Here is a 17,862-nt window from a genome sequence, read left to right as displayed (position 1 = left end):
GGTGAACGTCTGTTCCTTTACATCAGTGAGGAATAAGGGAGTTAAGAAATAGTTTTGAAAAATGAAGGAAATCGTGAAGTTTGTGAGAAAGACTGTGGCCTAAGCTCCTTCCTTCTGCCTAATTTCCCTCCCGCATCACTTTCTGTTCTCTGTGACAAAATATTTGCACTGCATCACTTTTTCCTCTCAAACCTTTTTCTCCACAACTCCTACGCAAAACAGACGCCACTCAGAACTCAAGTCCAAGTTCTCTTGACCTCTACAGTTTCATATTCACTTCTCAAACCACTATTAATGAACTGAAGACATGGACTACACCGACATACTTGGCTTTACCAACCTGTACACTGAAAAAAAGTCATGCATTGAATTTACTTGATTAAAATCTGCACACTTTCTCTAAATGAATAAAATATGCTGAATCAACACAATTTTGTCTTTCACTTTACTTACTTTTGGCATTAATTGTGTTGATGTAATATATTGCAAGCACAAAAGTGACTCTTCAGCAGGTCAGTAGCTCAAATAGACTGCTTTGTAATTAGAACACCGGACCCCCTTGTGCAAAATACATTCACACACTGTCCCTACGCATAGCTTTGAGCTTTTGATTAATTTCATCGTGTTTTGTTCTCTCAAACGGTGCAGGGGTTTGATAAGACTTGAGGAAATTAAAATCACTCCCTTTCAAATCACTGGTTTGATCTAGATTCACATTTCTCATGTGGAAGTCTCAGGAGTGTGAGGAGGCAAAGGCAGAGTTCCACCTCTTCAAAGCCTGTGTGTCTGCGGTGAGCTGCATCTAAGATAATGCTTTTCATCTTTAAGCCTCAGGCCCAGAGTGCTGGATGTCCTCCCAGTCCACTCTCACCACTGGCCAAGCCACACCCTCCCCCTTAGGTCTCTCTCTACCTCGCTCTGTGTGAGGGGGGGTGGGGGGTATCTAGGATCTGCTGATTGAATCTTTTTACACTCCATGTAGTCGTTTACTGTAAGAATATGACATTATTATGGTGTAATGAATTAGTTGCTGCAAATGGTAATTTGCAGTAGCATTTTCTTGGTCAGTACAAGTATTGCTGTAGGTCTACACAGCCATTGAATGGAAAAATTTAACTATTGTCACTTGCCAGGTGAATGCATTCGAATGTTTTATGTTTTTACGTCACAGAATTCTTAAATAGGCTTTTGAAAAGTGAATCACTTCTTTGGTCCCTAAAGAATCTTTCAGTGGATTGTTCTGTACAGAACCGTTTTTGTAAATGAGATGTGAGAGTGTGAAGAACCTTTTTCCACATAATGTAAACCTTCAGGATCAATTAAAAGTTTTTCCTAGAACCATATGTCTAAGACAGTAACCATTTAGGAACATTAGGCTGATTATTCAGTTATTAATAGGACTCACCATCCAGTAACTATAAATTATTTGGTAACTATTGTGAAACTGATATGTAAGTTATGAGAGCGAGGAGCTGAAATGTGGACCCATATACAGGCTATTAGTATGTAAGGGGTTAACAATAGGAGTGGGCAAGATGATGGCGTGGTATTTGGGGTGTAATGATGCATCATCACACTGTGATATAACAATGCAAAACTGTGACAATTTGCATTATGGAGATGTGTCAATGCCTTGTGAACATTCTATTGATTATGGCATTTCATGCAACTTCATGGCCTGGACACCAAAATTTGCATATGATCTGGACTATATTATATTTTTGCACTATTGTCCATCTTTTTGGACTGGTGACCTGCCTTTTAGCCCAGTGATCGCTTGGATAGGCTCCAGCACCCCCCCGCAACCCAGAAGGATAAGCGGTTTAGAGAGTCTGTGTGTGTGTGTTTGTATGTGTGTGTGTGTGTGTGTCCATCTTTTTTAATAACAACAATAATAATAATAATAATAATAATAATAATCATGTCCATTAAACTGACAAGTAGCAGTGGCAAAATCTTGGCAAAACAAATGATAAATTACTACCACTACAAACATCTTATCTCAGCATTTTCATGCATTTCAAGCATTTTAACATTTCCAAGAGCACACTGTAAATATCTGATCCAGAGAGCGATCCTCCATGTTCAGATCTGTTTTGTACTCAACAATGCATCATATAATAAATAATGGGCAGAGTCTTGACATTGTTCAGTGCTCACCACCCCCGGAATGTTAAAAATGCACATCACAGCTTTGGCCTCCCCCTTATAAACAGTCCACAGCCATGACCTTCCATCACAAGGGAAAAATGCTGGCTGTCATAGTAAAAGCATTGTCCACTGAGGACGCACAATTCATGCATGCTTGCTGGGAAATTGGTGGTGTTAGCTGTTTTGGCCCAAGGCTGAGCTGTACTTATGGGCAGGCATGGCTCTCTGAAACAGAGGTAACTCCACACTGGTGCAGATATGGAGCCTGTCTGTTCTCTGGTGGGAGTGGAGAGTGATAAAGCTCAGGGTTGGCTGATCAGTGCCGCCTCAGAGACGTGAGGCCAGTGGGTTGTGTGGGCAGCGAAAATGTTGACCCAGATGGGCAGCGTTCATGACCATGCACCAAAACCCGCCGAGTATTTCTCAAGTGTTAATTGCATTAATGCACTGCATTTCTGTCTGTGCTGCATATATGCTTTGCTCAATTGAATGTATGGCTCAGGTTCATACATTGTAAACAAGATTAATAATACGTAAAGTTTTTGTGAACAGCAGTGTGCAAAAGTCACTGACCATCCTTCATTTATTTAGTTTCGAGTGAAAACCACCATTAAGTGCAAGGAATTCATTTTTCAGGATATTTCTGATGGGATTAGATATCCGATAATACACTTGCATAAGGAAGGGGAAAGTCAAAGGACAGTAAGTGAAAAACCCTGAAGTTTTAAAATGATTAAAAGATATGGAGAAAATGGGACTCCTAACAACCATGCAAGACCTGGTAGACCCCCAAAAGTGTCCCCATCACATAAACAGCACTTAAAGCTTTCATCTTTGAGAAAGGGGGGAAAATCAAGCTCCACTTTTGTTTCAGATCTGAAAAAGTTCTGTGCATCCTTCCACTGTGAGAACACAACTCAACACTATGGATCCAGAAGAATGTGTAGTTATCAAGAAGCCGTTACTGAAAAAAGGAGACAGGTTTGCACATTTAAAAAGCTGCTGATGGATTGGACGTATGGAAAAATCTCCCTGCAGATCTCTTTGAAAAACTGAAATCAAGTCTCCTGATAGGAATGGAAGCTGTGATAAAGGCAAAGTGTGGACACACTAAATACTGAAACATTTGGCTTCTGCATAGTTTTCTGCATTTTCCGTTTTTACTACATTTAACTGAATAACATGCACTTAATAACTGTTTTGTCTGGAAAATAAATAAATTAAGGGTGGTCTCTAACTGTTGTACAGTATTGTATGTGAAGAAGAAGACACTTCCATTCTTTCATTTTTCATGTTTGGTCACATTTCTCATTTTTGCTTGTCAGACATCAACCTCTGAATATTTCACACAACACACAAATGCAAGCTAACAAACTAGTACTTTCAAAGATATTTCATAGGATATGTGGATTACAAAGGTATTTCATGATGTATGTTAGCTGTTATGCAGAGAACAGAGGGACAGAATGTTTTATGTTATTGCCTTTTTTCTATTTTAATACTTTCTTTTTTCGTTTTACCATTTTACTTTCACTTTTTTTATACACCACTATTACCACTTTTTTACTGCTTTATTTAAATATATTGTGATGCACTTTGAGCTGCATTTTAATGTCTGATAGGTGCTACTTAAATAGTATTATTGTCTGTAGTAGCAGTAGGAGTAAGACTGTGTCCTACAGAGGTCATGCACACAGACTTTATGGAGTCATCCCTCAGGCTCCTGATTACGGGCATTGCAAAAAAGAAGAGGGCTGTATGCTGTAGGGCTAAAAAGCTCTGTTACTGCACCTTCCACTCTGTCTACCCCCCTTTAGTCAGCCCCTCAGACAGGGCAGGGCAGGGCAGAGCGAGGCTGCAGCGTCCTCAGGGAGCTGTATGCGCCGAATGTGTGTCATCTCACACAGCCCCATTGCTAGCTGACAATAGCCAGATTATTCAGGGGCTTTTCTTTAATAGGTACTAAAGGCACATAATGCAAGCAGCCATCCACAAAGCATGGCCTGAACATACAGTGAACAGAAAGGAGGTGTGAGGAGGGGGTCTCTCAATACAAATGGGTAAATCATAATAAATTAAAGAATGTCACAGACTGCAAGCACAGATATGTTACTATGTATGCCATCTGATGAACATATTGTCAGTATCTGAATCTGAGAGTCTCAAACTCTGGTGGTGTTAAGATCTCTTAGGCTACAAAGGACTTCCCCTTTTTCTTGTTACTAAAACTGATAGCTCAATTTTAGATGCAAGTTCTGCTTTTGTCTGATGTGCATGTCTGAGAATGGGGATGACATCATTCCTGCAACTTATGCTCCTTTTACTTTGATTCCATCTAGTGGTTGGTAACCACATTACAACCATATTGTTGAGTTCATCCAGGTCGTTTTAGCATATTCTACAGACATTAGGTGTAGCTGTGGCAACATTTAGAGGGAAAGAAGTCATTTGATTAGTGTAATGGCTGTTTATATGTAATTGTGATTTAGCTGTGTAAGTAATGTGAGTGTCTTGGCTTGGGGAATAGGGCTGAGTGTGTTCCTGCCGTTGATTGACAGAACCCTGACTCAGCTTCTTGGACAAATGGTCTCAGTTTTTCATGAACTCATTATTCATGACAGTGTGTGACTTACTGTGCGCTATCTAATCTTCTATACATTGGAGAATATACTGGTTTCAGACAGCTGTCTGTATACAGTATCACCATTATAAAATACATATTCTTTCTCCGTTTTGTTTTATGTATTACAAATAAAAGATCAAAAGTGATCATGTGAGTAATTTTAAAGTTTGTCAAATTAATGATTCACATTTTCTCACTGATAAACAAAATAAAACAACTAGCACTGATTTAATCATCTTTTTGAGCTACATTAGAGCACATCTAATAACTGATTCTTTAAAAACCATGTATGTAACAGCTATGTATTTTTTTTACTTAAGAATTAACTTAAGAATGTTCTTACATATTTAAGAATATTAAGAGAACATAGAGTTGTTCAGTTTCAGTTCTAGAGAGCTGGCGTCCAGCACAGTTTGGTGATTTCCCTGCTCAAACACACCTGATTCAACTCATCCATTAATTGCCAGGTTTAGTGGGTGTGTTTGAGCAGGGAAATCACCAAGCTGGACACCAGCCCTCCAGGACCAGGACTAAAGAACCCTGGTGAAAGAAAACAATGTTTGAACCAATCTTATTGAAGCTTAGAGTGATAGGTTGGTGAAAAAATCAGTTAACACCCCAAATGTAGTTTGCCATCTAAGACATATTTGGTGTCTGAAGTTTGCTTCTTTAGTTTTACAGTTGACCTCTGAGGTAATGTACAATTAAAGGGAGTCACCAGTTAGCATTGAGCTAAAGCATGCCTAACACACATGCTCACAACTTACTTGCCTCAAAGAAAGTTAAGTTGTTAAGTAACCTCAAAAAGATTAGCTTATGTGGTTTCTGACACTGTATGGCATTTTATTATCTATTAACATGGATAAGATGTGCACAAAATTTAGAGTTCAAGACTGCTGCTACTGCTGTCGTAAGCTGTGCTACAACAGCTATATACAGTACCCTGCAGAAGTGTAGGCACCTGAGAAAATGATATTCTAAAAAGCTATTTATCTGGGCAAAAAGCAATATTTCTTCAGGAAACACATTAGAATAAATACTAACAACATTAATGCAAAAAGTAGTCATGACAGTGTGTCAGTAGTCATGTCATTTAACCAAACCTCTTCTTGTGTCAGCCCAGTGTTTTCTGTAGTTATACCTAATTTGGCTAATCAATGCTCTCAATCAGTAAATTTAATCAGGTGTGCTGGTGATGGAATTCTACAAATGAATGTGATGGCTTTTCACTACACGTAGTTGTTTGTATTTATTCTGGTGATATATTGTGTTTTTACAGAAATAATACAATAATAGTTATGGTTGAGATAATTTAAACAGTTTGCTTAGACTTTTTCACAGTACTGTATTTGTCCATTTTTGTAGATAACTATGTTATTCAGTATGTCATGAAGTTCGTATGGATTTTGTTAATACAGCACTATAATAACAGTTAAAAAAGAACAACAGCAGTCTGATTTCTATGTGGATTTATTTCAATTATTAGCTTATTTACTTTCCATTTGAAGTGTCAGGAAGTTCTCGCTGTTATCATTATTTTGATCAATAAGTGAAAACTGAAATGGCTTACTTTAGAATTTAGAAAGGTTTAGAAATGTTTTTTACTTGAATGAGTAAGTCTCCACCTCTGTTGCTGTTTCAGTCTATCTCTAAGTCTCCCTCTTTCTTTCTCTCTCTCTCTCTCTCTCTCTCTCTCTCTCTCTCTCTCTCTCTCTCTCTTTCTCTCTTTCTCTATCTCTCTTTCTTACTCTTTCTGTAGGTGGTACGGGAGAGAAGGACAGATCAGCTCTGAGCCATGAGGCCTTCCTGCTTATGGCAAACTCCCAGAATGACATGGAGGACTGGGTCAAAGCCATCAGGCGCGTCATCTGGGCTCCTTTTGGAGGAGGTAGCACATTCAGCGGAACTACACACATACACCACATGCACGCACACACACAGTCAGAAAGTTCACCCTGCCAATTTGTCCCACCATCCAGCGTTGTTTCAGACTCCCATTTTTTCTGTTTTTGTCCCCCATGTTAATCAGTGTGAACACAGTGGAGCATGTGCCTAGTTTGCTGTTCTCACCCTGTTGAGTGATGGCTGTATCTGGCACTGTCTGCTTGAGATGAGATCATTTGCCATCAAATGCCTTCACTGATGAACAAGCACACCAAAATAATATCACAATGTACAGAGCCAAAACGTCTGTAGTGTTAGGCATGCTGTTATTAACAGTGGGGATATTTTTGATGAGACTGTAGACAAATCTCAAACAACACTATTGCTAATTAAATAAACTTATCAGTGAGCTCACACTTTCTTCCACTATTTAAGTGAAAACTATAATTGAAACAAAATATAGTCGAGCATCCAAGCCATGTTTAGTGTCTGTTGTTGGCAGTGGAGCTACATGGACATAGACTTCTATCCGTTGTTAGCTCTATTAGCCTCATAGCTCCAGTGTAAAACTAAAGAAGAAAACTTTGGACAGCAGACGTGTCTTGGTTGATCAACTAAATCTGAAATAAGGGTACATTGTGTAATTTTGATTCCTTTAACAGTGATGCATATTACATTTCAAACAAATTGTTGCAGCGCACATCCGTGAAGAGACAAGTGCTTATACTAAAAACATCACCACTTGTCACGCTCTGCCTTAATCCTTATAATCCTCAGCCATAGAGAGGAGCTGTCAACTGTGCCATTATAAGAGCATCCCATTACCATTTGGGATCACTGTTTATAATAGTACAAAACCAGTTTAGTTGCAGAGAATATATACAATTATTATATTAAGATGATACTACTCTACAACGTCATAGGGTTCAACTTATTTGTACTAGAAACTAGAAATCTTAAAATACCCTAGTGTCCTTACTAGTGTTTCAACACTGTAGAAGTTATTACTGAATAAAATAATAGCTTATAACAATTATTAATATAAAAAGTGATACCAAACTTTTGAAGACGAGTATGTGCAAACAAGCCTGACTATTTGACATGTATCATCTCTGCTTCGCAGAGTGTCAGTCTCTACTCCACGCACTCATTTGCTTTTCAAGCTTACACAGTTCACAAGGCTCTCCTTATTATCACAAATAGCACTGTCACTTATTTAGGGACTGTGTGGCTGACAGACATCCTGACCACAGCTTGTCCCTCCACTGTTTACAGTCCTTTACACCAGCTGGACCAATCACAGGCAAGATGACACCCGCCTGTCTGAGTGCCTGTGGCTCATTCTCACTCGCTCTTCCAGCTTGCATTACAGCTCGTATGGAAGAAGGCAGAACAAATACTTCTTTGTGGATTAATTGGACATCCGTAACACATCCATCTGCACACATATGCAGACTGCTGTAGGTTTCTATGTGACCTGGATGTCTGCCAGCTTGAGACACCCTAAATGGATCTGTAATGTATCTCATGCCTCAAGTTGGGGCTCTGCTGCTGTGTAGCTCCTGTCTGTTCACGCAGTCTGGGCTGTGTGTGCTTCCCCGAAGCAGAGCTATGCACCACAGTCACCACAAAGGCAGAGGTAGGATGGCAGAGTCGAAGTTAGCAATGTGCTTAAGATTACTAAGGATATTTGTGGAGGCAGGTGCATGCTGTGGAGTGTTGTTGCACTCTTAACCCCTTAAATGCTAGACTTATTATTCAGATTTATATCGATCTTAAGGCTTGTTATCGAGCACTAAACTAGTATAAACTATTCAGAAACTATGATGAAATGCGTATGTAAGTTATGTAGTTTCTATAGTAAAGAATTGAAATATAGGCCCACATGCAGGCTCTTAGGGTTTTAAAGGGTTAAAGGTAATACCACATTTGTGTGTATTTACTAGGGCTTCACACTGTGTCATATTTTTATTGTAATCGCAGTATGAGTTTCAGCAATAAACACATCGTAAAAGGGCTGTGATAACAGAACAGCTGAATTCATAAAGTCTTAAAGTTGGAAATGGGCCAGTAGCACCACTCAAATTACATTTATATGTTGTGAGTTTAGACTGATGTAGAGTATGACCAAAGAAAGGCAGAGAGCTGTGATGTGGACATATGTGAACTGCTAGCCCATGAAAATGAGTACTCCTAGGCCAAGTGCTGAAAAAACAATGGAGACTGAAAAAGTAAGTGAAAAACTACTCATTTTCACTTACTTTTTTGCACACTTATTGCACATCCAGTCAGAGACAGATCGAAGTTGTCAAAGTTGCATGTTGTCACTGTTAATCTTTAATGTCTAATTTTGATGTTTTTATTCCTAAACATTATTTCATAAATCCAGCTGCTCTTTAGGCTGTGTCAAACTTTCATGATTATAGGACCAATAAAAATGGTTAAAAATTACTTGGAACAAAATCTTGTTACATTAAATTACATTGAAAGTTAATTTTTTTTCCCTTTTTCCATAAAAATGACCATTTTGGAGAAACAAGGTTATGTTCCAACAATGACAATGTGTTAATTGCAGTTTAGCACATCTCTCTTTTCATCTATTATCATCACAATATCCAACTTTAGTACATTATTTCCATATAATATATTTCTAGTACTAATTTTTTGAATATGTGATTCCTAGGGATCTTTGGCCAGCATCTGGAGGACACGGTGCAATATGAGAGGAAGTTTGGACCCAGGCTGGCCCCTCTGCTGGTGGAGCAATGTGTGGACTTTATACGGGAACAGGGTCTGAAAGAGGAGGGCCTCTTCCGAATGCCAGGACAGGCAAACTTAGTCAAAGAGCTCCAGGACGCTTTTGACTGTGGTGATAAACCTCTGTTTGACAGGTAGGATGAGGTCTTTCAGTTATTGTCCCAAACTGATCTGTATCTGAAGGCCAAGGCTGTAACCCCTCTAAACTGCAAGTGTTCATCAACTATGTGGGCCCACATTTTTTCTCACTTAGATTATAACTACAACTACATTTTAAATTCATAGTATTTACTAAATAATTCACTGTAGTTACTGTATAATAAGTCTTAAAATCAATACCTGAAGAATACCTGAATAAGGATTAAAATCCACAATTGTAATGAATAGAAAGCTGTTCATTCTGAAGCATTATGGCATCAAAAACATTTTTAACTTTCAATGTAAGTTAATGTAACAAGATTTTATTCCAAGTAATTCCTAAGTATCAAAATATAACAAATGTTATTCTTACCAATACTCTCTTTAATTAGCATTTAACATCTTAACTTTATGCTGTGCAGTATATTTAGAAAGCTGAGATTCATGTGTATTTTAGGTAACAAAGATGGAGTTATTAACAGTAGTAACTGAATTAGTTGCATGTTAAATTTGAGTGAATAATTTATTAGAGCTTTACAAAGGTTAATGGAAATAATAGGCATACAGCATTGAGAGTGCTTTCTGAATGTGACCTGGTAAAAAAAGACCTGGTAAGAAAAGATCTAAAAGTACAATGTTAAAAATGAGAGGTCAGCTCAACTCAGAATGATAAAGTAATTGATTTCATGGCTTTTCTTAAATTGACTCAACTTGAGGATGCAAGAGTTCACACAACTCAGACTTCTTAGTTGAGTCAAAAGTTCTCTTTTTAGTTCTGCATCTCAGTTAGGTAAATAAAAAGAACGTGTTTTTTTATACTCAACCTCCCCACTAGCCAGGACTCTTTCCATCACACAACCCTACTAGACATTTTTCCTCTTGGGTATGCACTTATAGATTGCTATGGCATTGCTGGGGCTCAAACTCACAACCTCCTGTTGGGGTGACAGTTTAGTCCACTGGACCACATGAAGCAACTCAGATTTTACGACTACAAATGTTTAATACACTGGAGGAAGTATTTGTTGTTTTAACCTCAAAGCATGACATAGTCTCATGTGGTGCAACTGTCTAATAATTCGTCCCAACTTCAGGAGATTATGAGTTGGAATCCCAGCAGTACCATAGCTGTCTATATCCAAAAGGAAAATATGCCAGATGGGACTGTGTGATAGAAGGAGTGCCAGCTAGTGGGGAAACACTACTACTAGCATGCAGAAATGTTTGCAGAAACAAATCATATTTAAGTTTGATCCCTGCAGTAGATTCACGTAGAAAATCAAAAAAACATGTAATTTAATCAGGGGTATTTAAACTTCTACATACAACTGTAGTTGCTCACCAAACTGTTTGGTTTCTCAATGAGCCTGCTAGAATATAAGTTGACTTTGAGAAACCCCAGAAAAGTCTAGAGTTCTTAAAATACCCCTTTTAGACGTATACGTTCTTCTTGGAACCCCCAAAGGTGCTTGAAGGCTCACTCAACAAAAGGGTTCCCCAAGGAACCTACGTCTGAAGTGTGGTGCTTAATGGAACCCAGTGAGGTCAGGTACTTGTGCTTGTAGACTATAAAGGATTTCTACACTAACTCTGTTATATGGGAAGGCACTGATTTTTTTTTTTAGTTCTTTGAATACCTTATTAGATAATTACAGCCACAGGAATGTGTGCTTTGTAAAGGCCTTCAATATGTAGATACTGACAACAACTGTAGGCAAACGTAGGATGCAGACTGTACATAGAACAATAACTCACAGATCAGATTTTGGCCTACACTGACCTGTGTGCAATCTCTTGCAGCAACACTGATGTTCACACAGTGGCGTCTCTACTTAAGCTCTATCTCAGGGAGCTGCCTGAGCCAGTCATCCCCTTCAACAAATATGAGGACTTCCTCACCTGCGCCCAGCTGCTGCTCAAAGATGAGGAAGTGGTGAGAAATCATCATGAGTGCTGTTTTCTAACTTCTTTGATCTACCTTCCATTGTCAATTTACTGGCGCGCCTATTAGGCTGGACACAACACTGCATAAAGTGCATTAAATCCTAATTTATATTCTGAACTCAATTCTGAACCTGTCTTGTCCCTTTGTTTTTTAAATTGCTTATATAATTTTTATGTCCCCTTACATTTCTCTTGAAGGGACTCACTGAGCTTGCAAAGCAAGTTAAAACTCTTCCCCAAGCCAACTACAACCTGCTGAAGTACATTTGCAAGTAAGTCAGCATGCAGCTAGAGTGGTATTTTTATGGTTACAATACAAATCTCTATTTATTTATCTATATATTTATCTAATCATTATAAAGACTTTTTAGCTTAATAGTATTTTCACATTTTCTTTTAGATTCTTGGATGAAGTGCAGTCGCATTCAAATGAAAATAAGATGAGCGTTCAGAATCTTGCCACGGTATTTGGACCAAATATCCTTAGACCTAAAATGGAGGACCCTGTTACAATGATGGAGGGTAAGGCTTGTCAGTCACCTTTACTCTGAAGTACCTAGCCACGATGGTTAAAAAATAATACTAAATAGTTCAAGCATTAATAACAGACAAATCTGTTGTTACTGTGGAGTCAGCAAACTAAGCTAAATGTGGAAATGTACCTAAATCACCTGTCGGAAAGTGCTTTCAGTCTTATTACACTACCATGAGTTTACTATTGGAGCACGGTATATAAATAGTACTGTAAAAAGTCTAAAGGGGCCCATTTTTTCAAAGAAAGGAGTTCAAAGTATTATGAAATCATTGTCAAAGATTCACTCCCCAGCCTGCAAAAACAGCTGTCTTGAATTCACTGTGTCTGTGATGTGGTGAGAACTGACTCATTTACATCTATCCACCTATTCAGCCTATAGCAGTTTAGCCCTGCCTGTTCACACTGAGGAGAAAGGTTTTAGCTCTGAGTGCTTTTTGAATGAGGCACAATACAGCACAGCCAATCATAACAATCTATTTTGTATTAGTCTCAAAGGCAGAGTAAGAAAACCAGCATTTTTAATTCTAAAGGTAAGTTCACACTATTGTGGCAAAAAGGTTGTGCAAGTGTCTCATCCATTTAGTTTTGTTGGAATAATTTTTACTGTCCAGCTCAGAGCTACGCAGAGCAATGCAGTACGATGACGTGGCTCTCCGTGGCCAAAGTTAAAATTTTAAGAAGTTTTTTTAGTTTTTGTTGAATCATAAAATAATCCATTTAAACTTGCATTTGAGGTTTTCCTCAAAAGTTACAGTGAAGTGTGCAATGCTTGTTTGCTCTGAAAGTGTGAATGTACCATAAGGGATAAGCAAGATTTTTTTTGTTTGTTTTTTAAAAAGTTATTAATCTCTTGGTTAGAAGAATACAGTTAGAAGAATGCAGGCTTAGTTCCTGACTTCTTGATGCACTACAGTTATTGCATGTATTTGTTAAATTCCATCAGCAGCACACCTGATTAATTTAATAAAGTACTGATTAGCTGCATCAGGTACTACATGGTAACTGTAATTAATGGGTTTCCTCCAAGAGAGGCTCGGAAACAGTTAAGCATACACACTCGCACAGCTGTCCTTTATTTGCTTATTTGCATAAATTCTCATGTTTTTTTGAACAATTTAATGCTTTCTGTGTGAATAAATGTCTTTACATCTTGTTTTCTCAGAAGACTTGTGCACAGTATTGTATATATTGCACTGTTCATTTTAATGAGTAAATCTGCATGTTGCAGTAATTTCTTACTTGGACATTAAAGGGCCCATATCATAGAACACTGAATTTTCCTCTCGTTTCTGGAATAAAAGAGTTTGTCAAAATTTTTAAAGCTTCAAAATATACTGGTTAATCCCCCAATACAGCTTGTTTTGAATCACCAAAGCTATCATTTATATATGACTGCCCATTCAGCCTACAGCTGTTTAGCCTACTCACAGATGATGGGGTGGAAATTGTTGGGAAAACAATTAACTGTTATGTTGTTCCTGGCTGTTGGGAAGTAAATATATCATTGTATAGCCTTTCAGTTGATCTGAACTTAACATTTTGTTTCAGTTGTGACTACTTTTTGAATGAGGTGCAATATAAGGCAGGAAATCAAAGCAGATGTCATTTATATATATTAAGGCCCAGTAACAAAAAACAATTATTTTATTATAAGAAATAAAGAGGTTGGAAAAAGGTTACAAATACGTTATAGCTATGAGGATAATGCAAAGCTATTGCTTGTATCTCTTGTCAGGAACCTCTCAGGTACAACACCTCATGACGGTGCTGATCAGCGAGCATGATCGGCTGTACGGCAGCACAGAGTCTGATGTGTCCTCAGAGCAGAGAGAAGCTCCTCAGCGCTGCATGGTGGGCTGGATCTCGGAAGAGGAGATCCAACGCTGTCCTTCTTCCAGCCAAACCTCAAGCCTTCCTGACCACGTGGGTGGCAGCGCCACATCTCTGGACATCAACACAGGCACAGCCACTGCCATCAAGCCGGCAACTCAGGGAAAAGCCGTGGTGGCGGTCAGCCCCAGCAAGCAGGCCAAATCACTCCCTTCGTGGAAGTACTCATTTAAAAGCAGCGGGGCACGGGCTCAGACACCAAAAATCGGGGGCTCCTCCGTAGATGTGTCCAGCCTGCCCAGTACTGGGAACTGGCTGATGAATGGATTGTCCTCTCTGAGAAGCCATAGGCGTACGTCTTCAGGAGAGCGCATGGGAAAAGACTCGGCACTGTCCCATCGTCTGTCCACCTATGACAATGTGACCTCATCCAGTCTGAGTGTGCCCAGCGTGGCCAGCACACCCTGGTCCACCTCCTCATGTGAGATATCGGTGGCAGACTCAGTGGGCAGTGACCCCTCTGGACTGAACTTTGGGAAAGGAGCATGGTCAGAGACGGGCTCGGTTAGGGGGAGGGTTGAAGAGAAAGTGTCGGAGGTCACGCAAAGTAGCGAAGCACTGGAGCTGTGTGTGAGCAGCGCAGGATGCAGTGAGAATGGGAATGTGGAGGATAATGCAGATGTGTCAGGAGACCCTGATGACAGCTCGCAAGCACTTAATGGCCTGGTGTTAGAGCTGAAGGATGAGCTGAAGAAACAGAAGATTAGTTATGAATCCCGGATACGAAAGTAAGTGGGAATTTTACAGCAAGTGGAGTGTATAGGTGTCTAATTTCATAGGTGAAATCAAGCTTGCTTGAATGAATCAGCATAATTTTTTATTTTTCTACCAGGATGTAAACTTCAAACTGTCAATTCTGACAAAATGAGATTTATTTACAGGTTATGGAAATGGAACAATGCTGATATACTTGTAGGGACCACGAGGGGCAGCAGCCACCATATAATTTGTAATCTCATTTAATGGGGTCATGCAAGAGTCTTTAGCAGCAGCCGAATAAACCATAGAGAAGAGGTCAGTCAAGAGTTACAGTCTCTCTGAGGTATTTGATCCATCCAGCTTGTAGCTGGTATAGGATTGCCAGTTTCTCAGGGCAACTCATAGACACTAGTCATCTTTGGTAGATCAGGGTGTGCAGTAAAACAAAAGGTTCCTTGAAGATTGAGTGGCACCCGATTCCATTTGTTTGATCAGTTGGCCTCAGTCTTCAAACATCTGATCCTATGTGCTGCTGCTCTATTGGAATGAAAACCTGCAAATTTTATTTAATTATTTAATGATATTGTTAATTTGGTAATAGTAGTATTTTTATATGTGGGGAAATGAAAGGTTAAGTAATAAAATGTGGGCCAGTCTTTTAAACTATTTATGTTGGTAGTGAATGTGTATTTTGTATGTAATCTCTATATATAACACGTTATTGTTCTATAGATACAACAAACATCTATTCCATAAAAAGTAACAAAATTTCAAAAATGTTTTCAAAACCGTTATTGATGGCTTGTGAGCTGGTTTGAAGAATTGATGCACCCCAACCATTGCATGCATTCATTAAATTCACCCACCAGCACACCTAACAGCTTAATGAAGTACACTGGTTCAGCTGATCAGCACTAATGAAGTATTGATTAGCCCAATCAGGCACTGGATGGTGATATTGGAGAGAGGTTTGGAAATGATTACTGTAACACACTGACAAACATAAAATCCAGTTTATTGTATTAAGGTTTATTTGTATTTAGTCTAATATTGGTGTCTTTTATGAGCAAATAAACACTTATTACGTATTTAATTTGTTTTAAGTTTAATTTTCTCAGGCAGCCTAAGATCTCTGTACAGAGCTGTAATATGATACAGTCAAGACCTCCAGATGTTCTTGTTTGTGTCACTTCACCTTCATATCTATTTTTATCATCCTTACCTTGTAATGTAAGTTAAGGCAGAACGTATGGAAATCCTACATCTTGTGGACGTGTTCCAGTTATGTCGAACCATCTCTTATTTTTCCTTAACCCACGTGATGTTTTCAAGCAGTGTCAAGAACAGTTTTTAAAGCCTCTCCAGAGGTCTCTCCAGAGGTCTTTTGCAGAAAGTGACCACAGAAAATTGATATTTAGGACATCATGAGACCATGTTATGTCATACTATACATGGCACCATAGTGCTTGCTGCCTCTGACAGTATAATTTCTTAATACCTGCTGGTATTAATGTTCTTCTTGCCCTGTTTTACTAAGCTGGAAAAAACATAGGTGCTCATCAGAAATGCTATTCAGTCTGATTCTCATGCCAACATGCGAGAAAACATTTATGGAAGTGTTTTTTTTGTGTTAAATTGCTATTTTTTTGTTGTCAGCCATCATTTCTCACAGCAGGACCAGCAGCATCCTGCTTAATCTGATAACACAGTTACAGGAAAAAAAATCTTTTCCTGTCAATTTCCAGTGCGCTGGCAGAATGGCCCACTAGAGGGCCTGCAGAAAGAGCATAAGCTAAGGGCCTGCTATGTTTCATTGTACACACAGCTCCTCTGAATTTGACAATCCCATCCTGAAATGACAAAAACTTCATTCTAGGCGGAAGCTTTAAAACAACCTTATTGGGTATTAATGTTCATCTTATCGTGTTTCTCTAGGTTGGAAGAGACGAGTGCATCATTGCGTGAGCAGCTAGACAGGCTAGAGGAGGAGGTAGACCAGGAGAGGAAGAAGTACAAAATGTTGGAGATTAAACTGCGCAACTCTGAGCGGGCCCGTGAGGACGCAGAAAACAGGAACCTGCTCCTGCAGAGCGAGATGGAGGAGTTCTTCTCCACTTTAGGAGATCTAACACTGGGGACAAGGACAAGCAAAATGTGATACTTAACACAGAAAGGCTGTGTACTTACTGTGGATGGATTTTTAAATCTCTTTACTCATGTATCATGGGTACTATGAGGTAATTTTGTGCTGTTTTGTTACAGCAACTTGAGCTGTTATCCTGTGTAGCAAATCTATTTTCCTCCCTTAATCTTCTTCTCTGAAGTTTTAAGATATGTTTAAATTATTATTACCGTCACCAGATTCTCAATGGCCTCACTTCCAGTATGCACAGATGATACCAAAGCATGACTTCCCTGATTGTTTGCAGTTGATGTGATTACGGTTGCCTACTTGCAATGCTTTTCATAAGGCTGATTATTTCCATGACAGTGCCTTTTGCGTTGATGCATGGTATAGAGAAAATACTGCTTAACCACAAATGAGGCATTTAATGTTTTCTCACAATGTCAACTCTCAGCTCCACAGTTCATAGCTTCTTCACCAGTTTTTGTTGTTTAGAGTCTGTGACTTTAAACAGGCTGCAGCTGTCCAGTCTGACACTCTCCCACTCTTAAAGAAATGGATGATACAAACAGTTACAGGCTTAATTAATGACTGTTACATGCATATACTACACAAACCTCCTTTGGCAAACCCATTTATCTTCAAGTGAAAATGCAGTATGGTAAAAAAAGGCAATGGCAGTTTCAGGACAAGATTAGTGGGAACAACAACCAGTTAACTGCAGCTAATTATTTGTATAATTATGAATTTTTTAGGCCGCTGAGGTTGCTGGTTATAGGATTATTTATTGCAATTATTTTACTGTATAACTTATTTCTCAGGTGGTGTTTCTAAAAAAAAACAACAACAAAACACACTGAATAAACTTACTGTCTTTCTGGTAGATGGTGGAAATGAATATGAATGACGTTATATACTTGACCGTGAATTGTAGTAGACAGTCTATGACTATGTGATGAATTTGTGTATGCTTTAAAATGTTCTTGTGGTTATTTCCCCCTCATGAAAGTGCCAAAGTAGAGGTCTTATAAAATGGGTACTGCTTTCATATAATGGATCACTTGAAATGAAGTATAACTGCAAAAGGTAAAGTAATAAAGTTCTCATCATACAGTG

General features: G+C 38.8%; 1 protein-coding gene across 5 annotated transcripts in view; it reads left to right on the top strand.

Annotated features, from left to right (window-relative positions):
* The window catches only part of arhgap22 (Rho GTPase activating protein 22), a 44,220-nt gene extending 26,358 nt beyond the window's left edge, over positions 1 to 17,862 (top strand). For 4 of the 5 annotated variants that reach the window (XM_036574152.1, XM_036574155.1, XM_036574156.1 and 1 more), the window contains 7 exons: positions 6,534 to 6,662; positions 9,342 to 9,549; positions 11,354 to 11,486; positions 11,696 to 11,769; positions 11,898 to 12,019; positions 13,768 to 14,650; positions 16,557 to 17,862. In XM_036574152.1, coding sequence (XP_036430045.1) covers positions 6,534 to 6,662; positions 9,342 to 9,549; positions 11,354 to 11,486; positions 11,696 to 11,769; positions 11,898 to 12,019; positions 13,768 to 14,650; positions 16,557 to 16,779 — 1,772 coding nt within the window. In that variant the 3' untranslated portion in view covers positions 16,780 to 17,862. The remainder of the gene's footprint in view (positions 1 to 6,533; positions 6,663 to 9,341; positions 9,550 to 11,353; positions 11,487 to 11,695; positions 11,770 to 11,897; positions 12,020 to 13,767; positions 14,651 to 16,556) is intronic. The other variant, XM_036574153.1, reaches the window with a different exon arrangement.

The sequence above is a fragment of the Colossoma macropomum genome, unplaced genomic scaffold, assembly GCF_904425465.1.
Source record: "Colossoma macropomum unplaced genomic scaffold, Colossoma_macropomum, whole genome shotgun sequence".
NCBI classification, from domain to species: Eukaryota; Metazoa; Chordata; class Actinopteri; order Characiformes; family Serrasalmidae; genus Colossoma; species Colossoma macropomum.
The sequence above is the reverse complement of the archived record's forward strand: the minus strand, read 5'-3'. Positions and strand labels throughout refer to the sequence as shown.